At 50.9% G+C, this 24,289-nt stretch overlaps 2 protein-coding genes across 3 annotated transcripts in view; one reads left to right on the top strand and one right to left on the bottom strand.

Annotated features, from left to right (window-relative positions):
• The first annotated feature begins 2,301 nt into the window (after positions 1 to 2,301).
• phip (pleckstrin homology domain interacting protein) lies at positions 2,302 to 24,200 on the top strand. 2 transcript variants are annotated; one of them, XM_062467870.1, is made up of 40 exons: positions 2,302 to 2,652; positions 2,756 to 2,814; positions 2,901 to 2,930; positions 3,085 to 3,144; positions 5,682 to 5,832; positions 6,090 to 6,188; positions 6,515 to 6,675; positions 8,151 to 8,372; positions 8,490 to 8,590; positions 8,711 to 8,781; positions 8,922 to 9,022; positions 9,182 to 9,222; positions 9,794 to 9,892; positions 10,111 to 10,267; positions 10,357 to 10,491; positions 11,128 to 11,256; positions 12,706 to 12,931; positions 13,188 to 13,316; positions 14,132 to 14,315; positions 14,539 to 14,638; positions 14,764 to 14,898; positions 15,077 to 15,180; positions 15,437 to 15,644; positions 15,726 to 15,836; positions 15,984 to 16,091; positions 16,227 to 16,351; positions 16,542 to 16,624; positions 16,758 to 16,869; positions 16,976 to 17,037; positions 17,238 to 17,390; positions 17,775 to 17,895; positions 18,082 to 18,207; positions 18,369 to 18,444; positions 18,561 to 18,623; positions 18,709 to 18,861; positions 18,973 to 19,125; positions 19,349 to 19,581; positions 19,831 to 20,078; positions 20,228 to 20,407; positions 20,547 to 24,200. In XM_062467870.1, exons 1-40 carry the CDS (start codon positions 2,505 to 2,507, stop codon positions 21,230 to 21,232), a joined length of 5,643 nt encoding a protein of 1,880 aa, XP_062323854.1. In that variant the 5' UTR covers positions 2,302 to 2,504; the 3' UTR covers positions 21,233 to 24,200. The 2 variants fall into 2 exon arrangements, with proteins under 2 accessions (XP_062323854.1, XP_062323853.1); XM_062467869.1 differs by having other exon boundaries at positions 17,235 to 17,390.
• selenoi (selenoprotein I) overlaps positions 15,280 to 24,289 on the bottom strand; it is a 97,353-nt gene continuing 88,343 nt past the window's right edge. The window contains exon 11 of the transcript XR_009930980.1: positions 15,280 to 15,323. The gene's annotated coding sequence lies outside the window, so the exon portion shown is untranslated. The remainder of the gene's footprint in view (positions 15,324 to 24,289) is intronic.

Genomic DNA, 24,289 nt, shown 5'->3' with positions numbered 1-24,289 from the left:
CAATGTATGAACCATGAAACCTATTGCATCCTGAGGTCCTATGTTTATATAATAATACATATATATAATGTCCACATAATAAATTATTGTGCAGTTGTTGTTAAACAGGCATTTTAGTAACTCATTCAGCTGTCGGACATTCCATTGGTCTACTGAGTCACCTTTGACCCCTCCATGGCCTGGCAGTTAGTGGAGCAAGTGGCAAAAACACAGAGGGAGGGTGCCCCCTAGTGGCTGAGTCAACCAGCACAGTTAAAGGTCAGGGGTCAGAATGTTGGGTACAAGCAATTCAATGTGCCAGTATCTACCTATGAGTCCACTGACACACACACACACACACACACACAGAACAACCAAACCAAGCAAACACAAATTTAGTTGACAAATGAGGTGAGTAAAAACAAGATGTGTCTCAATCAAAAATGGAAGCTCTTTATTTGAAACGTAACTGCTAACGTAACAAGCCACCAGTAGAAACCCTGTTCTGGAGACAGAAGCCCATGTGGCCTGTCTTTTTCATGCAGCCTCCTCTCCCTGTCTCTCTCTCCCTCCCTGTCTCTCTCCCTGTCCCTCTCTTCCTGTCTCTCTCTCTCTCCCTCCCTGTCTCTCTCCCTGTCCCTCTCCCTGTCCCTCTCTCCCTGTCCCTCTCTCCCTGTCTCTCTCTCTCCCTCCCTGTCTCTCTCCCTGTCCCTCTCTCTCTCCCTCCCTGTCTCTCTCCCTGTCCCTCTCTCCCTGTCTCTCTCTCTCTCCCTCCCTGTCTCTCTCCCTGTCCCTCTCTCTCTCCCTCCCTGTCTCTCTCTCTCCCTGTCTCTCTCCCTCCCTGTCTCTCTCTCTCCCTCCCTGTCTCTCTCCCTGTCCCTCCCTCCCTGTCTCTCTCTCTCCCTCCCTGTCTCTCTCCCTGTCCCTCTCCCTGTCTCTCTCACTCTTCCTATCCGTCGTTTTGAGATCCATGTCATTCTGGGAATGAGACAAGGTTCTTTTACGTTACATTGAAGTACGCAATCATTTGAAATACGGCATGATTGGTATCTCACTGTTCCCTTGATTACTTGGTAAGCATGTCTGTGTCTACATGTGTCACCAAGAGAAAGTAAACATTTGAGTGTGTGCGTCTTTTCTATTCGACATTAGAAAGTTTTAAGTCTTTATTTAGAAATTAAGGCAGATAACGTTGTATAGCAGTCCTTAAGCTTGGGTTCTTAATGGTTTGCTTGCATAAACATGGTTTTAAATGGTTGGGATGGCTATGAGGTTGGTTAGGGTGTGTGTGGAAATATTTCCATGATGAACGTATTGGATTATTACACAAAACTGTGTAAAAAAAGTGATGGGCTTAACCAAGTCTCTAATTTGATTTTTTAATTTGAACTCACCTTAGGAGAGGTGCTGTCTATTTGTCTAAGGTGTTGAACACATCCCACTAGTGTGTTTGTTTACAGTCACCGCTAACCCATCAGCGTGAAAACAGGCCTAATACAGGAACACGTGTTCCAGTACTAAGGCTAAATTATGAACTGTATCAACACTACTGATTTGTTAGTGCACATTATTCAAATAACGTCCAATATTGTTATTTCACATTGATTATTTAGGAACAGCATTATTCCCAACAACACAAAACGCACTCACGAGATGGAGGCTGTATCTCTAACTTTAAGAGATAAGTTAGACGGTAAGCATTAGCATATAATATATAGTGTCCATCTCTATGAGTCTCTTCGATGATTATCGTTGGCGTTAAACGTTGATTCCAGTTACTCACGAGGTTTCATTCATTAGGCTGCATTCCCCTTTTATCCGGCCCTTCCCCCATTTTACTGCCAGGCAGCATTTGGAAGAGAAATGGACGACTTCCCTACCAAACGGCTCACGGAGTGGGTGGGTTAACGACATGTTGTTACACAATAATGTCAAAATGACCAAGTCAGCCACTAGATTAGTAAAAGGAATGGTGAAGATGGATAGATCAAAAATAGCGTTCTACATTTAGGCAACGCTTAAAAGGACAGACCTAAGCCGACAACATCGGAAGAGTTTATAAATAAATAGATCGTGGTCATGCATTGAAAATGTAGCGCCGCGCACCAATAATTTTGACGATGTGACAAGACAGCCATGTCAGTAGCCGTCTTGATTAGACTGAAACAACCATTTTCTGCTACATGCCTCCCTTTCCTCTAATGTTGCCATTTCTACCTCCCCTTCTCGTTCCGTGCGTGCGTAAAATACACTACAGTGTTCGGTATTCCTGCGCAGAGGGCTTGCGCTTTTTCAGTGAAGCAGGGGGAGGGGGGAGGGAAAGCCAAAACGCAGCGCTATGACTGTTTACAAGCAGCGATATAAACGGAAGACTTGTACCAATCGCATATGGTTTTAAAGGTGGTTATTTCAAGTATATCACATTATGTTTAAGACTGAGCACATGTGAAGTACTAATTGTCCACAACGCGTAAGGATACAGACGCAGCCGGATCTGCTTGTGAGCAGTGGCTGTGTGTAGCTGAATGGTGGAGCTCTCTTCCTGGTGGATAAACAGTGACAGCTCAGGGCAGCCACCTAAACCTAGTACTGAGTCTGGCGCTGCCCTGCCAGCCATCCTAAACAACATCAAAATGGCTACAGAGAGTAAACACGTCGTGCAGTTGAAATCTGGTAAGTAGAGAGATCTGGATATATGACATTGGTAGGTTTAGATTTACCTAAATTTCTTCTTCGCCCTCCTCTAACACTGCTCCCGTCCTCTCCCCCCGAACAGAACTGTACTTCCTAATAGCCCGGTTTCTAGAAGCAGGACCGTGTCAAAACGCAGCAGAGGTTTGTATTTTGGTATTTTAAGATAATTGGTAATGTTTTTAAGATTGGATAGTTCCATGTTTTTTTTATTTGTGTTCTAATTCCAGACCCTGATAAGAGAGGTGGAAGAGAAGGAGGTAAGCAACTGTGTCTGCTCGGGTTGAATCTGTCTGCACTCGCTGTAGTTTGTGATGTTGCTTTCACACAGATTTCTCATTTAATCTTTAAAAACCATAACTGGGTACATTTATAGACGGACTGATCGTGCTCAACATTGTTTCCCTGTCGCAGCTTCTGCCCAAAAGACTGGACTGGACGGGGAAGGAACACCCAGGGACATACGAAAATTTGGTAAGGGAGCACTATAACTGAGAAAAAGTTTTTAGAGAGCAAAATATAAATTGAATTTCCCGCAATTTTCATTCTAGAGGAAAAAAACTCAAATCCACTTTACCTAGAAAACTGAAACAAATCGGGGTCACATGGCACTAAAAGGTCGAGTCCGGGGATCCAGTGAATCACGATGTGTGAGTTTTGTGAGATGCATGTCCAAAAGATGTAAATAGTTGAGAGAAATGTATGTGAAATGTTGGTACGTCATGAGTGTTGTGGTGTAGGAGCGCGAGGATCCGGAGGAGGGACTCCTGCGCCATAGCACGAGATGGAGGCTCGTGTCCTGCGATAGCCATAGTATGTGGGTAAAACACACACGGGGACGAGTTGAAACACTACTTTTAGGAGAATATAAACAGTTTTTTAAAAATTCGCTTGGACTGAAATCCAGCTTTATTTGGTCAGAGTAACACTTGAAGAGGTGTGGACATGGGAGAGCTGGGGAGTGTGTTACACCAGGGCAAAAGAAGAGCGAGATCTAGACATAATGTGCAGATGAGAGGTAACGTAGGCTGGTGTTATTTTATAGCGTTTTAATTTGCGTGTTAATTGACAGGTAAATAACCAGTGCTCTTTTATGAATGTTTTTACGCAAGAGGGCGTGGAGAGTATTAATGCACTTTCAGTATGACACTTGTTTAGGGCTAAGAGAAGGATTGCGTGTGTTCATATTCTTTTGGCGTTTTGAAAGTTTTAGATTGTTTGCAATTTGTGAAAGGATTGACCTATACCCTATATACGAAATAATACAATTTTTTTTCTTATTTTGGGAAGACAAATATATTTCGCTTACACACATCAGTGCTGCACCCAACAGGCGTCAACGGGGGCTGCAGACTCGAGTACATCTAAATATATAGGTTTAGAACATTATTGACGTTGTCTGCCTGTGTTTTTTTTAATGCTCGGCTCTTTCCACTCCCCGTTCCCCCTCCGCCTCCGAGCGGAGCAGTGACGCGGCCGTGCCTCCTGTCTCCTGCATGTCTATTGTGGATAATTCCTCCGCGTCTCGTCTTGAAATGCGACATGCTCTCAATTATCAGACAAAAAGAAATAAGACGTTAGAGAATTTGATAGATTAACATCGTTATATCTCATTATGTGAAATTACGTACGAGTATACGTAGCCTACATAAAATAATCCAGTCTATTCGTTTGATCGTTACTTATGAAGACATAAGTATTTGATCAATCTAGTGGCAATTAACAATGTTAATAATAATTATTGATATTGGCCTACTTTAAATGAATACAAAAGTGTAGAAGAAACAACTGAAGGTATAATCATAGTCATTTATTGTATTGACATTTATGAATGTGTCTTTAGTTTTAATGGCAAATCATAAGTAGCCTATTAGTAATTTATTAATAGGTCATTAGCAATTATCATTATTATTTGTATACATATTTTTTGGCGAGTTCGTTTGTCAACTCATTGATTTTATGTTTGTTGATGAGTAGGGCCACATTGACAGTAATTTAATGTAATGATTAGGTGTAAAATACACTTATTTGTTTAAATGAGTTTATCCTAACAAGCTCGGTCAGTTATTAGAGTAGTGGTTGTTGGTGTTGGTGTGTGAGATTTACTGTCCTGTACAGGATTATGAACCAGTGTGTCCTGCACACACAGCCTGCCGCCTGCCTGTGTCTGGTCTGGGCCACACGCTGTGTGGAGGTGTGTGTGTGGAGGTGTGTGTGTGGAGGTGGGCGTGTTCCTGTGTGACTGCGAGTGCATATAAAAACAGATCACGTCTGTGAACCAGCGATGATGTTCAAGGCAATTAAGAGGTCATTAATTGTGTGTTGCTGTGGAAGGAATCAGCAGGGCTAAATGCAAAGGGAAGGGTAAACATGTTTCATTCAACAAGTGTAGAGTAGGTCTGTGTTTATATTTGTGTGTGTGCTTGTGTGTGAGGAAACAAATATTTTTTCCATCCAAAATGGACAGATCAGATGTCCTTTGTAAAGAGCTATCCTGTATAAATGTCTTTTTTTTTTGTACAGGGAGACATGTTTGTCATTGAACAGAACTAGGTCATGCATTTCAAGATGGAATCATAGCTCTTGAGATGTGCATACAGTGATACACTGTGGAACAGTAAACTCTTAAACGGTTCAGTCCACACAGATGCTTGCAGTTAATAGGCTTTTTACAGAATTGTGTCTTTAATGTGTGTGTGACTGCGTGTGTGTGACTGCACGTGTGTTTGTATGAATTGTGTGTTTATGACGGTGTGTGTGTGTATGTGCTTGCGTGGGTGTGTGTGTGTCTGTGCATGTGGGGGGTCAGATGGCTGAGCGGTTAGGGAGTCGGGCTATTAATCAGAAGGTTGTTGGTTCGATTCCCGGCCGTGCAAAATGACGTTGCGTCTTTGGTCAAGGCACTTCACCCTACTTGCCTCGGGGGGGAATGTCCCTGTACTTAATGTAAGTCGCTCTGGATAAGAGCGTCTGCTAAATGACTAAATGTAAATGCATGTGTGTGTGAACAGGTGCAGCTGTATGGCCACGTGCGTCCAGACCACCTCCTGCAGGTGTGTTCCAGGGTGTGTCCCCTGCTGGAGCAGGAAGTGCCGGCCAGCGTGCCCGGGGTCCACAGCCTGCTGGGGGCCGGGCGGCAGGATCTGCTGAGGACCAGCAAGAGTAGGTCCACACACTTACACACGCACACACACTTACATGCACACACACATGCACACACACTTATACACACATTAACCCATATACATGCAGACAGACGGACACACCCACACACACACTTACACACATTAACCCATATTCATGCAGACAGACGGACACACACACTACTACCTATACACATGCACACACATTTTGTACACACACACACACACAATTTAAATAAGGGTGTGGGATCTAATGTTATCATGTTTGTGCTGAAGGCTGTAAGCATGTGGTGTGGAAGGGTTCTGCCCTGGCAGCCCTGCACTGTGGCCGACCCCCAGAGCCCCCCATCATCTACGGGAGTCCCCCCAACATCGGTAGGTGGTGCTGGGCTGGGTGGGCTTGGAATACCTGGGTCAGAGCACAAGGAGGAAGAACACAATACTAACAAATGAGGGATATGGATTCATTTTGACAACCACTAAACAAACACTGTTTCTGATTAAGAGACTGAGATTACTGTTTGTTATTTATTTGTCTGACTGTGTGTGTATTTGGGACTCTTATTAATGGTGTGTGTGTGTGTGACCTTTCTCTCTCTCTGTCTCTCGCTCTGTGTGTGTGACCTTTCTCTGTGTGTGTGACCTCTCTCTCTCTGTGTGTGTGACCTCTCTCTGTGTGTGTGTGGCTCTGTTCTGTACAGTGGAGACGAGTCACGGGCGTCGGCTGAACGGCTCGTACCGTCTGGGCCAGCTGCTGCCCACAGCGCTCTACCAGCACATGAAGATGCACAAGAGGATTCTGGGACACCTGTCCTCCGTGTACTGTGTGACCTTCGACAGGACAGGACGACGAATCTTCACCGTAAGAACTGTGTGTGTGTGTGTGTGTGCGCGCATATATGCTGGGTGCGCTTGGAGAGCTTCTGGTCTGCACAAGGTGTGTGTGTGTACTTTGCTGGGTGCGTTTGGAGAGCTTCTGGTCTGTAGAAGGTTTGTGTGTCCGTCTGTGTGTGTGATGTTTGCGTGTAACCAAAACTTCTGGAGATTCTCTGCTGTGCAGGACGTGAATATGGGTGTGTGTGTGTGACCAGAGCATCTGGAATGCTGGGACATATTCACGCATGGTTCTCATTGCCATTATTAAAGAGGTCTTTGTCCAGCTATTCCAGATTGAGTCTGGGTCTCTGTAGAACCCAGGACCCAGGGGGCGGGGCGCTCGGTCCGGGCGCTCGGTCCGGGCGCTCGGTCCGGGCGCTCGGTCCGGGCGCTCGGTCCGGGCGCTCGGTCCGGGCGCTCGGTCAGAGCGCTCGGTCAGGGCGCTCGGTCCGGGCGCCTGGCAGGCAGGCCTGGCTGGCTGGCCCGGAGCTGTTGAGTATGGGACTGTCTGGAGGTAGAGGAGCTGTCTATGAAGGATCCTTATGACCTATGACCTCTAGGCGGGGTTGAGATGTCAGTTCTGGCAGTGTTGTCGGATCTTGTTCTGATGCTGTGCTAACTCAGGTCCGATGCTAACTCAGGTCCGATGCTAACTCAGGTCCGATGCTGACACTGATGCCTGCTGCTACTCCATTTTCAGCTCTCAGTTTTTAAATGTCCAGAAATGGCTGCTGGGAGAGGTGCTGTTGAAGGCGGATTAGATTGACTCCCTTTTTCTGTCTCTTTCTCTGTCTCTCTCTCTCTTTCTGTCTCTCTCTCTCTCCTTTTACCACTCTCTCTTCGCATGCTCTGCCATATTTTCTGTTTCTCTCTCTCTATCTCTCACACTCTTTCTCTCTCTCTCTATCATCATACTGAAGAAAAAAGGTTTCCTCTTAGGCGCTGGCTAACTGCCAGAATTCAAATTCACTCCCTTTCTAATTCTCTCCATCCCTCGCTTACATATTTTTTTCCTTGCTGCCTTTATCATAAGCTTCTTTTTTTAAATTGATATATTTTTTCTTATATTTGTATCTATTGATCTATCCTCCTGAGTTGTGGAGCTTAGTGTTGCTTGTATTATTGAACATCTGATAAACTAAATAAGATTATTGATCAAACGCGTCATGTATTGACAGCATAGTTAGAGCTGTATCTTCAGCCAGGCTGGTCTGGACAGGTGAGGGCGGGGGTGCTCATTCCATCTCGATCCCTCAGTCCTCAATCGACCGCCTGACTGATTGTCCACGCCAACAGCGATTATTCCTGATCGACGATCGAGCGCATAGTTCGAACTATCGATCGGTAGATGGACGTATTGATCGGCGTCTCCCGGGGTTGACCGTGGCGCTCGAGGCGATGGACTACCGCGTCGATCTCTCGCCTCCTGGATCTGTAATCCTATTGGTGCGTTTGCTTCAGGGCTCTGACGACTGCCTGGTGAAGATCTGGGGGACGGATAGCGGGCGCCTGCTGGCCACGCTGCGGGGTCACGCGGCTGAGATCTCCGACATGGCTGTGAGCTACGAGAACACCATGCTGGCCGCGGGCAGCTGTGACAAGACCATCAGGGTGTGGTGTCTGCAGACCTGCGCCCCCCTCGCTGTGCTGGAGGGCCATGCTGCCTCCATCACTTCGCTACAGGTGAGTGTGTGTGTGTGTGTGTGTGTCAACTCTCCCATCTCTAATTGGTTATTTTACGGTGCCTGTCCTGTGATTGGTGGTTTTGCAGTTCTCTGACCTCTCATTGGTTGTTTGCAGTTCTCTCCTCTGTGTAGCGGGTCCAAGCGCTACCTGTCCTCCACGGGAGGAGACGCCACCATCTGCTTCTGGCAGTGGGACGCATGCACACTGAAGTTCAGGTGAGACCCACGCCTCACACACACACACACACACACGCCTCACACACACACACACACACACACACACACACACACACACACACACACAGTGGTGCTGACGACTGGTGTGTGTGTCTCCAGTCAGAGGCCCAGTAAGTTCACGGAGCGCTCCAGACCAGGGGTCCAGATGATCTGCTCTTCCTTCAGCGCAGGTATGCAACCATGACAACACGATCACTCAGTCAGGATGTCTTGAAAATAATACAGAACGTCCATCTAATTCGGGTGTGTCTGTACTTGTGTGTGTCTTGTGTGTGTGTGTGTGGGCGTGCGTATGTGCATCTCTCCCCAGGTGGAATGTTCCTGGCCACAGGAAGCACCGATCACATGATCCGAGTGTACTACTTTGGCTCGGGCCAACCAGAGAAGATCTCTGAGCTGGAGTCCCACACGGTAAGACAGAACTTTCTAGAAACACGCTTAAGTTCACGTGTGTCGTGAGGATCTCCCAAGCCCAGGTGGGAACGGGCCCCTCTATACACACTGTGACGGTATTCAACCTCCCTAGTACTCATCCCATCCACTCACACTCAACATTCTATCCCCCTGCAGGATAAAGTTGACAGTATCCAGTTCTCCAACTGCAGTGACAGGTAAGGTTATTTTTTAAGCATGTGTGTGTTTTGTGTGTTTTGTGGGGGTGTTTTGTGTGGTGTTCTGGGTCTTGTATGAATCTGAGGGGTGTTATAAGGGGACTTTGTGCTGTCAGCAGAAACACTACCATCATTCTCTACACCTGCACTGATAAACACATGTACACACACACATGCTCACAAAACACACACACACACACACAGGCACGAAAAACACATTAGCAGCGTATTTAGTGTATGTGTGTGTGGCTTTTGCAGAATGACACATTCAGCTGAAATTCCTAAATTCTTAATCTGCAGTGAGGGGAAGGGGAGGGGGAGGAGGAGAGAGAGGGAGTGAGAGAGAGAAGGAAAGGGTGAGAGAGAGGGAGTGAGAGAGAGAAGGAAAGGGTGAGAGAGAGGGAGTGAGAGAGAGAAGGAAAGGGTGAGAGAGAGGGAGTGAGAGAGAGAAGGAGAGAGGTCATGGTTGAAGAGGAGGAGTAGAAAGACGGTGCTTATCAGTAGCAGTGCCCGTAATGTTTATGTAACTATTGCGTATGTGTGTGTATCTGTGTGTGTGTGTGTGTGGCAGGTTTGTGAGTGGCAGCAGGGATGGTACTGCACGGATCTGGCAGCTACAACAACAGGGCTGGAGGAGCATTCTACTGGACATGCAGACCAAACTGCCTGGGTATGTACACACACACACACACACACACACTATGCAGACACACACACACTATGCAGACACACACTCAAACACTTAATTCACAGACGGCCTCTCTCTCTCTGATGATTCATGTGAAACCCCCTTGACTCATGACTACATGATGATAGCTGTTACAATGTTTTCCTTTGTTGCAACAAAGCTTCTGATATTTACCCCTCCTCCCCCCTCTCCCCCTGCAGGAAGTACAACCCCCCTCCGCTGGAAGACAAGGTGACCAAGCTGAAGGTTACCATGGTAGCATGGGATCGCCACGACAGCACGGTAATCACTGCTGCCAACAACCTGACACTGAAGGTCTGGAACTCCACCACAGGAAACCTCATCCATGTCCTCATGGTACGTACCGACACACACACGCACGCACACCTTCTCCCACACCACCATCACCGGCTAGTGTTGATGGATGATGTTTCTTGGTGGCACAGGGCCACGAGGATGAAGTGTTTGTCCTGGAGCCCCACCCCTTCGATCCCAGAATCCTCTTTTCTGCGGGGCATGATGGGAATTGTATTGTGTGGGACCTGGCCAGGGGAGTGAAGATCCGCTCTTACTTCAACATGGTGAGAGATCTCTCCTCTCCTTTCTCTCTCCCTTTCTCCTCTCTCTTTCTCTCTCTGTTTCAGCCGTGCTACAACAGTTGTGTGTGTGTGTGTGTGTGTGTGTGTGTGTGTGTGTGTGTGTGTGTGTGAGTGGGAAGTACGGGGATAGCTGATCTGCGTGTGTGAGAGTGTCCTTCACTCAGGTCATTGTTTTACATCCTGACTTTGTCTCTATGGTAACCGAGGTGTGGCAGGCAGGATGTCTGAGGGAGTGTGAGTAAGGCAGCTCAGACGGGTGATTAATACCAGGATCACCAGGATCCTCTGCTGCTCACTGGGCCCAGCGGCGTGGACCGCCTCGGACACCGCGCTCTGGGCCCAGCGGTGTGGACCGCCTCGGACACCATGGGTCTGGGCTATTTCAGTCCCGACGCTAGTGTTGTGGAGCATAAATAATAACGATGAAAACAATGTTATTGATTTAGCAGAGGCTTCGATCCAAAGTGGTGTACGGGTGGGGGGTGGGGGTGTATTTGAACCTGCAGTCGAATGCTCCACTGCTGAGCCATCCTCTATCTCCTATACCTGTACTGAGTGCAGACTGGAGGTGTGTGAGTGTGAGAGAGGCCTCATGTCTGCTGTGTTTGCTGTGTGCAGATCGAGGGCCAGGGCCACGGGGCGGTGTTCGACTGCAAGTGCAGCCCAGACGGACAACACTTTGCTGCCACCGACTCTCACGGACACCTGCTCATCTTCGGCTTTGGCTCCAGCAGCAAATACGACAAGGTAGCGCCTCCGAACCGCCACGCACCCTGGTGCCTCCACCCCACACCCTGGTGCCTCCACCCCACACCCTGGTGCCTCCACCCCACACCCTGGTGCCTCCACCCCACACCCTGGTGCCTCCACCCCACACCCTGGTGCCTCCACCTCACATCGTGGTGCCTCCACCCCACATCGTGGTGCCTCCACCCCACACCCTGGTGCCTCCACCCCACACCCTGGTGCCTCCACCCCACATTGTGGTGCCTCCACCCCACATCGTGGTGCCTCCACCCCACACCCTGGTGCCTCCACCCCACATCGTGGTGCCTCCACCCCACATCGTGGTGCCTCCACCCCACATGGTGGTGCCTCCACCCCACACCCTGGTGCCTCCACCCCACACCCTGGTGCCTCCACCCCACACCCTGGTGCCTCCACCTCACATCGTGGTGCCTCCACCCCACACCCTGGTGCCTCCACCCCACATCGTGGTGCCTCCACCTCACATCGTGGTGCCTCCACCCCACACCCTGGTGCCTCCACCCCACATCGTGGTGCCTCCACCCCACATCGTGGTGCCTCCACCCCACACCCTGGTGCCTCCACCCCACACCCTGGTGCCTCCACCTCACATCGTGGTGCCTCCACCTCACATCGTGGTGCCTCCACCCCACATCGTGGTGCCTCCACCCCACACCCTGGTGCCTCCACCCCACACCCTGGTGCCTCCACCTCACATCGTGGTGCCTCCACCTCACATCGTGGTGCCTCCACCCCACACCCTGGTGCCTCCACCCCACATCGTGGTGCCTCCACCCCACACCCTGGTGCCTCCACCTCACATCGTGGTGCCTCCACCCCACATTGTGGTGCCTCCACCCCACACCCTGGTGCCTCCACCTCACATCCTGGTGCCTCCACCCCACATCGTGGTGCCTCCACGCTCTCTGCTGTTACCTAACCTCACGGGCGCTCGGCACTCACTCTCAGCCCTCAGAGTGGTGTGTGTGTGTGATCGCTGGATCCTTCACTTCTGAACAGCTTCAGGAGCTAAGACAGGAACACTGTCTACCTCTGATAACACTGTCTGTGGCAGCCTACCTCTCTCAGTGAACTGTTCTGACCCACATGGAGGAAGACTGCACCGATATTTCTTTCTCATCTCTGTGTCTCTCTCTCTCTTCTGCCTCCTTTGTTGTCTCTCTTAACTCTGCTCTTTTCTACCCCTCCTCGCCCCTCCTCTCTCTCCTCTCTCATCTCATCTCCTCCCTCCTCTCTCCTCTCCTTTTTTCTCTCTCTCTCCTCCCCTCCTTCCTCCTCTCTCTCTCTCTCTCTCTCTCTCTCTCTCTCTCTCTCTCTCTCTCTCTCTCTCTCTCTCTCTCTCTCTCTCTCTCTCTCTCTCTCTCTCTCTCTCTCTCTCTCTCTCTCTCTCTCTCTCTCTCTCTCTCTCTCTCTCTCTCTCTCTCTCAGATCGCAGATCAGATGTTCTTCCACACAGACTACCGCCCCCTGATCCGTGACGCCAACAACTATGTCCTGGACGAGCAGACCCAGCAGGCGCCCCACCTCATGCCCCCGCCCTTCCTGGTGGACGTGGACGGGAACCCCCACCCCACCCGCTACCAGCGGCTGGTCCCTGGGAGGGAGAGCTGCAGGGAGGAGCAGCTCATCCCCCAGATGGGGGTCACCTCGTCGGGTAGGAGCCCACACAGACACCCCCCCCCCCTCCCGGCCTGGGGGTCGGGGCTGCCACATGTTTGAGTCAGCTTCTGACTTTCTGGATTTTTCCATGTGTCTGCAGGGAGCTCTCTGTCTGTTTGTCTCTCTCTCTCTTTCTCTCCCACACACACACAGACATACACCTTCTCTCTATTTTGTTTAGCATGTTTTCTCTCTCTCTCCTTCTCTCTCTATTGTGTGTTTGGTGTTGACTGCCTCCTCCCCCCCCCCAGGTCTGAACCAGGTGGTGAGTGAGCAGGCGGAGGAGGGGGGCAGTGCCCTGGACAGTATGATCCAGAGACTGCAACAGGAACAGGACCAGAGACGCTCCACTGACCCCTCACACAGCAGGGCCAGCAGAGGTACACACACACACACACATATATATATATATATATACACACCCTCTCCCAGAAACCCACACAGACACATATACACACAGACACATTTACACACCCACACAGACACATATACACACAGACACATATACACACCCACGCAGACACATATACACACAGACACATATACACACCCACACAGACACATATACACACAGACACATATACACACCCACACAGACACATATACACACAGACACATATACACACCCACACAGACACATATACACACCCACACAGACACATATACACACCCACACAGACACATATACACACCCACACAGACACATATACACACCCACACAGACACATATACACACCCACACAGACACATATACACACCCACACAGACACATATACACACCCACACAGACACATATACACACCCACACAGACACATATACACACCCACACAGACACATTTACACACCCACACAGACACATATACACACAGACACATATACACACCCACACAGACACATATACACACCCACACAGACACATATACACACAGACACATTTACACACCCACACAGACACATATACACACAGACACATATACACACCCACACAGACACATTTACACACCCACACAGACACATTTACACACCCACACAGACACATATACACACAGACACATATACACACCCACACATATACACACCCACACACACACATATACACACACACACCCACGCACCCTCACCCAGAAACCCACACACCTTTTAAACTGATTGGTCCATCTCATGTCAGTCATGTGGTGATGCCCCTCCCCCCAGGCTCTGTGGGCTCCCCCTCGGAGGTGCACTCGCCCCCCAACGTGGGCCTGCGGCGGAGCGGGCAGATTGAGGGCGTGCGGCAGATGCACAGCAACGCCCCCCGCAGCCAGATGGCCACGGAGAGAGACCTGGTAGCCTGGAGCCGCAGGGTCCTAGTGCCTGAGCTGGAGGACGCCACTGTCAGGTGACACACACACCTGATACACTCATACACACACACTCATACACACACACCTCTACACGCACTTACACGGATCCTAGTGCCTGAGCTGGAGGATGCCACTATCAGGTGACACACACACCTGATACACACCTACACACACACTCATACACACACACACACTCACACAGTTAAAAGTGTGAAGGCGGGCAGTCTGACCAGGTGTCTGTGTGTGTGTGTGTGGCAGGAGACAGGTGGAGTGGAGAGAGGCGAAGGGAGAGGAGGAAATCAACATCTACAAGTCAGAGAGAAGAAGACGCACCATCCACTCCCACCGAGAAACCAAGGTACACACACACACACACTCTCACACACTCTCACACACACACATCCCCAGCCCTCCAGAAGCGCTGCTCAGGTATCTTCAGTGGTCTGTTGTGCTCAGCAGATTCTGCCCCTTAATCTACCTCAGGTTCACAACCCGGAGTGTGTGGGCGAGGAGGGGAGGCGGAGCCAAAGTAACCATGGCTACCACACGCGGGCCGCTGTGGAGGAGACGAGCCGTGAGAGCGCCGATGTCGCTGACGATGACGACAGCACTTCTGAGGTACTTCCTGTCACCAGGACATTAGTTTTTACTTAGTTTTTTCCTCACAACAAATCATTTTAGTTGATTAATAATGTCTGATATGCAGATGAGATTCCAACATGTTAATGGTGTGTGTGTGTGTGTGTGTGCGTGTGTGCGTGTGTGCGTGTGTGTGTGTGTGTGTGTGTGTGTGCAGGGGGAGGTGGAGGTCCTACCTGTAAATGGAAACTCCTCTGAGGAAGAGAAGGAGAAGGAGGAAGAGGAGAAAGAGCCTTGGCCGGACGACCACAGCAGCTCCAGGTCTGAACAACACACACACTCACTCTCCCCACACACACACACACACACACACACACACACACTCACTCTCCCCACACACACACACACACTCACTCTCCCCACACACACACACACACACACACACACACACACACACACACTCACTCTCCCCACACACACACACACACTCACTCTCCCCACACACACACACACTCACCATACACACACGCAGTAACAAACCAAACCCCCTGTCCAACCTGGTCTCTTGTGCCTGCAGTGACTACTCCAGCGACTACTCGGACTGGACGGCGGACGCAGGGATCAACCTGGAACCACCGAAGAAGAGCGTGAGGGTGAAAAAGAAGAGCAGCGGCTCGGAGGAGGACGGAGAGAAGAAGAGAGACAGGAAGAGAGACAGGAAGAAGGACAAGCCAGACAAAGACGAAGCGCTACCAAAGAAGAAGAAGCCAAAGGAGAAGAGGAAGGTGTGTGTGTGTGTGGGCTCGCTTGTTCTGTGTCCGGGGCGGCCCAGAGGGGTGGAGCTCTGACTGTGCTGTGTGTTTCAGAGGGCGGAGTTTCGAGAGGAGGAGCTCATTCTGGAGGAGTGGCTTCCGTCTCCCTGGATCACAGACACTGTGCCCCGGAGGTGTCCCTACATACCACAGATGGGCGACGAGGTACAACACACACACACACACATGCTGTCTGTAGATACACATGAACTCACAGGGACACGTTCACTTGTGTAAATCTACATATGTGTCTGTTGTTTTGGGTTTTCTAGCAATTTTGTAATGTGTGTGTGTGTGTGTGTGTGTGTGTAGGTGTATTACTTCAGACAGGGCCATGAGGCCTACGTGGAGATGGCCAAGCAGAAGAAGATCTTTAGCATTAACCCCAAGAAGCAGCCCTGGCACAAGATAGAGCTGAGGGTAAACACTAGTTATAGCCGTGTGTGTGTGTGTGTTTGTGAGCACAAGTGAAAGGATGAAGTAGAAGTCACACGTCCATGTAAATCTGGGAGATGGTGTATTGATGTGTGTGTCTGTGTGTGTGTGTGTGTGTAGGAGCAGGAACTGATGAAGATTGTGGGTATCAAGTATGAGGTGGGTCTTCCTACACTCTGCTGTCTGAAGCTGTCCTTCCTGGACCCTGACACGGGCAGACTCACAGGAGGCTCCTTCTCCATGAAGTAAGACCTCACTCTACCTCTTATTCTCACATTCATTTTCTACTCATGAGATTAGTTCAAGATCATTAAACCTGAAATAAATGTGCCACTATTAACTTACCCTCATAGTCCAAGCCCAGCCGATAGCAATGATTCACTGTGGATCTTGGGGGAGGTTAACTACCGCTGGTGTTGGTCTCTGTTGCCATAGGTACCACGACATGCCTGATGTGATTGACTTCCTGGTTCTGCGGCAGCAGTTTGATGATGGCAGAGACAGGGAGTGGACGATAGGTCAGTCTCTTCTCTCTCTTTCTCCTCTTCTCCTTCTTTCTCTATTTCCCTCTTTCTCTCCCTCTCTTTCTTCCTCTCTCTTTTTCTCGGCAGTACGGATGGTCAGGTTGTTAAACTGTGTGTGTGTGTGCAGGGGACCGGTTCCGCTCCGTCATAGATGATGCGTGGTGGTTTGGGACGATCGAGAGCCAGGAGCCGCTGCACCCTGAGTACCCTGACAGCCTGTTCCAGTGCTTCAATGTCTGGTAGGTTTGGTGTCCTCTGAGGGCCCCAGAGACCTCCTGCTTACCTCACAGATCACCACATGCATGGATGTATATTAGTGGTAGTGATGATGCGTTTCCTGTTCAGCTGGGATAACGGCGACACAGAGAAGCTGAGTCCCTGGGACATGGAGCCAATCCCCAACGAGGGTGAGACTTGGTCACGCCCAAAGGCGCTTGCACACACACACAAGCACGCGCAATGAATTGTTGTCTGATATCTTGCATGCGTATTTTCATACTTTCTGTTCCCTCCCCCCCTCTCTCCCTCCCCCCCCTCCCTCCCCCCCTCCCTCCCTCCCCCCCTCTCTCCCTCCCCCCCTCCCTCCCTCCCTCCCCCCCTATAGCAGTGTTTCCAGACGAGTTAGGCCAGAGCGTCCCTCTGACGGAGGAGGAGCAGAAGGAGCTGCTCTACGTCCCTCTGGAGGGAGAGTGGGGCTCACGCACACGCTCCCAGGAGTGCGAGCGCATCATCGAAGCCATCGACCAGCTGATCACCCTCGGTATGATGTCATCCACCGGGGACACACCACTAACTCTGATCTCATTGCCCTGGGACTGTTTCCCAGAAACGGGCAGTTCTCAATGGCTTCCCATCCACAGATAAGCTGGTGTTAGTCATTGTGCTTAACGGGAAAATTGGCTTCACAGACAGTGTGCTGTGTTGTTACTGGCTCCCCCTGGTGGTGGTTGGCGGTCTTGCTGGACAGAAACCCAGTTCATCCTCTGATCTTCTGAGTTTCCTGTTTCCTGCAAGCTGCTTGACTCACAGGGTTGTTCTTGTGTTCACACAGTTGACGGTGAAGGATCTAGAGGAGAGATCTTGCTACCAACTTGTCTTGTCTGAACGAACTAACCCCCTCCCCCTCCCTGTGGTCTGGTTTCAGAGGTGGCCGCTCCGTTCTCCTTCCCAGTGGACCTGCAGGCGTACCCCACCTACTGCACGGCCGTGGCCTACGTGACAGACCTCAGCACCATACGCCTCAGGCTGGAGAACCACTTCTACAGGTACGCAGTGTTTGTGAGCTTGTGTGTTTATCAGGAATATGTGAATCAGGACTGTATGTGTGTGTGTGTGTGAATCAGGACTGTGTGTGTGTGTGTATCTGAGTGTGTGTGTATATCTGAGTGTGTGTGTGTGTATCAGAGTGTGTGTGTGTATCAGGACTGTGACTATCTGCGCTTTCTCCCCAGACGCATGTCCTCTCTGATGTGGGAGGTGCGTTACATTGAACACAACGCCCAGACCTTCAACGAGCCGGGAGCCTTTATTGTCACGACGGCCAAGTTTGTCTCCGACGTCATGCTGCACTTCATCAAGTACGTGTGTGTGTGTGTGTGTGTGTGTGTGTGTACAGCCATTCCCATCACGGCCATCAGTGTGACTCATGAATTAACCTGAGCACTGTGTCTGATCTCTTTGTCTCTTTCTCTTCATCTGCCTCCCCCCCCCCGCCTCTCTCTCTTTATATCTCTCTCAGGGACCAAAGCTTGACTGACATCATTCCCCTGTACAACAGCATGAAGAAGACAGCTTTCTCCGACTCTGAGGACGAGGTGTGTGTGTGACTTGTTTGTGTGCGTAATATTACTGAGTAGAGACCGATGTAGGACTGTACACAGTCTTTGAACACGGTGAATCTTTGTCAATCTGTGTTTCCATGGCGATGCAGGATGATGAAGATGATGACGATGAAGACACCGACGCTCCTGGAACCTCCACCAGGAAACAGAAAGTAAACAAACAAACGCACCTCCAATCACAAACACCGCTCCCCCCATACTGTGGTGCGTCTTGCTGATGTCACATCCTGTCTACAGACGCGGCGTCCGATGAAGCGGCAGCTGTGCACCAGGCCGCCGTCGTACGACCCCCAGGCCTGGAGAGGGCGCTGCAAGGAGCTGCTGGACCTCATCTTCCAGTGTGAGGACTCGGAGCCCTTCAGAGAGCCTGTCGACCTGCAGGAGTACCCGGTAAGACCTGACACCCCTACTGTGTCATCTCTCTGTCTCTTTCTCTGTCTCTCTCTCTCCTCCTATGCCCTGCCGTGCCCTGACCCGTGAGTGTGTGTGTGTGTGTGACAGGACTACCTCCATATAGTGGACACTCCCATGGACTTTGGCACGGTGCGGAGCATTCTGGCGGCGGGGAAATACAAATCTCCCACAGAGCTTTGCAACGACGTGCGTCTCATCTTTAGCAACTCCAAAGCCTACACGCCCAGCAAGAAGTCCCGGGTGAGGCAGGAACTCCACGCTCGCTGAGCATTGCCGTCCCGTCTAATGGCTCACAAGCACGGTCGATACATCTGACACACAGGATAATCCCGTTTCCTCCCAATTAATATTAATGATTGTTCTTATCGATATTGATGATTATTCTTCGACATACTGCTGCTGGCAGGGTGCATTAGTGACGGAGGTGTCTCATGCATGTGTGTGTGTGTGTGTGTGTGTGCAGATCTACAGTATGAGTCTGCGTCTCTCGGCGCTGTTCGAGGAGCACGTCAGCTCCATCCTGGACGACTACAAGGCCATCCACGGCCTGACTGACCGTCTCACCAGGCAGACGGACAGACAGACGAGACACGCCCCAGACAGACAGACGAGACACGCCCCAGACAGACAGACGCGGCACGCCATGAAGAGGCGGAGGAGGAGGAGTGACTCTCCCGCCAGCAGCACTGCATCCAGGTAGTGTGTGTGTGTGTGAGAGCGTGAGAGAGCGCGTGTGAGAGCGCGTGTGTGAGAGCGTGTGTGTGAGCGTGTGTGTGAGCGTGTGTGTGAGAGCGTGTGTGTGAGAGCGTGTGTGTGAGCGTGTGTGTGAGCGTGTGTGAGAGCGTGTGTGTGAGCGTGTGTGAGAGCGTGTGTGAGAGCGTGTGTGAGAGCGCGTGTGTGTGTGTGCGTGTGTGTGTGTATAACCCGTGTCCCTCCCCCCACCAGCCCAGAGAGAAAGAAGCGCGTGTCGTCGCGGGGGGCTACGAGGGCCGAGTTGTCCGCCCCGCCCCCCCCGGTGGCCCCCCCGCGGCCCCCCTCCCTCAGGCAGAACCTGCCCCTCAGACAGCCCCCCCAGCTGCTCAACGGCAAGGCCGACACACACACCCCTGGACGCACCCGCAGCACGGCCCGCCACGGCACACACACCCCGGGGTCCTCACACACATCTGGGAGCAACACACACAGCCCTCCAGGTGAGAACACATCCTGTCTGCCTGGAGACACAAAGGCTACGAGATCTTCTAGCTCCGGTGATCCTCTCCGACAGGGGATGTCTTGTGGCTGCAGAGCTGTACAAGCGCCTGTAGATGTGTTAAAGTGTGTTTTGTGTCGTCCCCCTCAGACCCCCCACCTCCGCCTCGTTCGCTGCGAGGCCACAGCTCGGGGCCCCCCCCGTCTCCGGCCCCCGCCGAGCGCTCCAGACACGCCCCCGCCGAGCGCTCCAGACACGCCCCCGTTACCGACGGCAGTGGAGGGAGCAGTATGCGGAGGAAACTCCGGACTCCCGTACGACACACTCCTGGTAAGAGGGCGACGCAATTTTAAAACAAAATATATATAGTTTGTGTATATATATATATATATATATATATATATATATATATATATATATATATACACTGTGTTGTATAGATCCTCAATATCTATCTCTGTCTCTGCAGCCTCTCCCTCTAGCCCCTCCCCCCAGCCTACGCCTCACCTGAATGGCCACGGGAGTCATGTGACCTTGGGCGTGGGCAGGAGAGGACGGAAACCCCGAGCGGAGCCGCCAGCGAGCCCTCCAGAGGTCGCGACCCCTGTGAGCCCTGCCCGTAATCCCCGGGGTCGACCGCCCAAGAAACGAGGCAGAAAGAGCAAGCAGGAACTGGAGGCCATGAGGAGAAACTCCGCCCCCGACGATGACCTGGACCAATCCACAGGGGACGAGGGCGGGACTTCCTCCTCAGCACAGGAAACGGCTGTGCTTTCAGACTCTGGTCTTTCAACCCCCAAGCCACGACGCGGTAGGCCGAGAGTGGTCAGGACTGAGGAAGCCCCGGGCTCGTCTGACCTATCCCCTTCTCCGCTGAGAAGGAGCTGCCGGCGACTCAACGACGAGACCACTCCCCCTTTGCAGGCTGCGCACCAATCACATCAGAGGGATTCCCCAGAGGACGAGGACGAGGTGGCGGGGTCGATGCGAACCCGTAACCAGGGGCGACGGACGGCCTGGTACGTGGAGGAGGACTCGGAGGAGGAGCAGAGACAGCTGTTGTTTGAGGACTCGTCAATCAACTTTGGAACCTCCTCTAAGGGGAGGGTCCGGAAGCTCACTGAGAAAGCCAAGGCCAATCTCATTGGCTGGTAACCACAACAACCAAACAGTCAGACACACAGGACAGACAGGGGAGGTGTCTAGGGGCTGACTAGAACCCCACAGGGAGCAAAGTGATTGGATCCGCTGTGTGTGTGTAGAGGGGGGGGCCGCTGCCATCCTCCCCTCTGCTCCTCTCCATCCTCCCCTCTGCTCCTCTCCATCTCTCCATCCTCCCCTCTGCTCCTCTCCATCCTCCCATCTCCTCCTCATCCCATCTCTCCATCCTCCCCTCTGCTCCTCTCCATCCTCCCCTCTGCTCCTCTCCATCCTCCCCTCTGCTCCTCTCCATCCTCCCCTCTGCTCCTCTCCATCCTCCCCTCTGCTCCTCTCCATCCTCCCCTCTGCTCCTCTCCATCCTCCCCTCTGCTCCTCTCCATCCTCCCCTCTGTTCCTCTCCATCCTCCCCTCTGCTCCTCTCCATCCTCCCCTCTGCTCCTCTCCATCCTCCCCTCTGCTCCTCTCCATCCTCCCCTCTGTTCCTCTCCATCCTCCCCTCTGCTCCTCTCCATCCTCCCCTCTGCTCCTCTCCATCCTCCCCTCTGCTCCTCTCCATCCTCCCCTCTGTTCCTCTCCATCCTCCCCTCTGCTCCTCTCCATCTTCTCCTGGCCCCAGGCCGCCTGCGTACACCCACCTGACAGCCTGCGTCTGTCTGCCTGACAGCCTGCGTCTGTCTGTCTGTTCCTCCAGCTGTCCAGGATCCAGACCCCACACATGTTCTTCTGGGCTGCAGGACTATACTGGCAGGCCCCTCATCCTGACATTTTTGGGGGAGCCGTGTGTGTGTGTGTGTGTGTGTGTGTGTGTGTGTGTGTGTGTGTGTGTGTGTGTGTGTGTGTGTGTGTGTGTGTGTGTGTGTGTGTGTGTGTGTGTGTGTGTGTGTGTGTGTGTGTGTGTGTGTGTGTGTGTGTGTGTGTGTGTGTGTGTGTGTGTGTGTGTGTGTGTGTGTGTGTGCATGGGCTGAAATACCAAATGGAAAGACTGAATGTGCACCTTGGTGTTAGTGGGTATCATTGTTTTCCATTCTCCGTTTCCGCATGCCCACGACAAACTCTGCTCTCCTGCGCTCTGAAGACCAGAGCTCTGCACTCTGAAGACCAGAGCTCTGCTCTCCTGCGCTCTGAAGACCAGAGGTCTGCTCTCCTGTGCTCTGAAGACCAGAGCTCTGCTCTCCTGCGCTCTGAAGACCAGAGCTCTGCTCTCCTGCGCTCTGAAGACCAGAGGTCTGCTCTCATGCGCTCTGAAGAACGCATTGTTGTTTCTGCTGCGAGGAAGGAGAGGCAGCAGCAAGGTTGGATGGATCATATTTTATATGTCTCAATGAATTCTGATCATTAGCAATACCTTGTGCCTTTCTGTGGTGTGTGTGTGTTTGTGTGTGTGTGGGGGGGAACACTCACCCCATTTTTCCCTTCAGAAATGTTCAGGAAGGGTTTGTCATTCTGGTGACATGATCATGCATGGTTTCATTGAGGTATATACCAATAACTACCCAGAAAGTGTGTGTGTGTGTTACGTGTGTTTGGCTGTTTAAATACGACTGAGAATAGGGTCCACATGAGCGTACAAACAGTGGCATACAGTATGATTATGGTTTAACCTCTCAAAGAAATTTAGTGATAACATTGTTAATTGAAAAAAGAAAAAAAAATGTTTTTTGATGTTACAATACCAATATCCATGTCAATATTATCCTATTATAGCCAAGGTGTAATTGTGAGTTAAACCTTAGGTACAGAGGATTGAGCTTGGTGTCTAGCTTTGAGATGCTCTCTCACCAGTGTTGTATGCAGTTGTAGGGAGCATCCATGTTTATTTTTCAAATGAGTTTAAACTCTAAAAAAAAGAAGAAAAAAAAAAGAAAATAATTTCAAATGTTTCTGCTATGTTTTGATGGTGACCACACACATTTCTGCCATGCATGCTCTAGCACTTTCTCACGCCTAACCCGACCCAACCGGATCGACCCAGATCAAACTGGATTGAACAGGCTGGAGCGGGCCTCTAACGACCTGGAGGCAGATCCCAGACTCTATGTTCTGATTGTGCCTTGGCTCCTCCGGTTCTTTTGGATCCTCTTGATTCTCCATGTCCCACTTTGGATCTTCTTGTTCAGCCGGGGCCTGGGGACTCCCCAGAGTGTGCTGGTTCTGGTCACTGGATGCATGGCGCTGGACTGGACTGGCATCCAGACTGCTTTGAGGGCTGAAACAAGACTAGCTGTGTCCAGTGTGGACAGGCACTACAACACACACACACAAGTTTATTGTTTTCTCTGTCTCTGACACATGGTGACGAACTGCGATACTGTTTGTTTTTATCTTTGTAAATTTTATATTATGATTCTTTTATGCCAAAATCTGTCTGTGGCTACCAGAGGGCAGACCGTGGCTGTTAAATGTTGGTTTGTTCAGAGTCAGTACCGGATCATACCTAAAACACACACACACGCTCTCTGGGGAGGGAGGGGGGGGGGGGGGGCCCTCAGCTGATAAAACATCTCTCACTTCAGCCGACTCAACACACGCCCACGTTCCTGTAGTCCTAGCAGGCGCAGCCACACTGAGCTGTGAGTGTCACAATGTGCTGAAAAAGTATTTTATACTCTCCTCTGTGCTAATATATATATATATATGATATACATACCTGATATCTGATGACTTATACGTTTCTATGGGCCTGTTGTACGTGCTGTGCCGGTCTCTGATCAGAGGGGGTGGGGGGGAGGGAGGGAGGGTCTACTGGTGTGTGTGAAGTGGCTGCATGCTAGCCATCGGGGAAGGGATGGGGAGGAGGGATTTTGGGGGTGGAAGGGTGGGTTGTCTTTGTTAGTTTGGATACTTTTATATAAAAAAAAGAGTTCGTGCAAGAAAGCATAAAGCTAGAATGTATGTGTAGGGGAGTACTGATGTCCTGTTAGTTCATACTGATATTTTAAGGAAATAAACAGTTGTGTTTCTACATCTGGCTTGATTGTTTATGTCAGCTATACATTTGTGTAATTTTGATTGATAGGCTACATGATGTACTGTGCTCTGCACACAATGCTG

The sequence above is a fragment of the Osmerus eperlanus genome, chromosome 8, assembly GCF_963692335.1.
Source record: "Osmerus eperlanus chromosome 8, fOsmEpe2.1, whole genome shotgun sequence".
Classification (NCBI taxonomy): Eukaryota; Metazoa; Chordata; class Actinopteri; order Osmeriformes; family Osmeridae; genus Osmerus; species Osmerus eperlanus.
The sequence above is the reverse complement of the archived record's forward strand: the minus strand, read 5'-3'. Positions and strand labels throughout refer to the sequence as shown.

Excerpts from the sequence above, each read along its gene's own strand:
- phip (XM_062467869.1), top strand. The coding sequence starts at position 2,505 with ATGGTGGAGCTCTCTTCCTGGTGGATAAACAGTGACAGCTCAGGGCAG. Across the intron at positions 18,624-18,708 it reads CCTCCACCAGGAAACAGAAA|ACGCGGCGTCCGATGAAGCG; the intron begins GTAAACAAACAA and ends TCCTGTCTACAG. Across the intron at positions 18,862-18,972 it reads TCGACCTGCAGGAGTACCCG|GACTACCTCCATATAGTGGA; the intron begins GTAAGACCTGAC and ends TGTGTGTGACAG.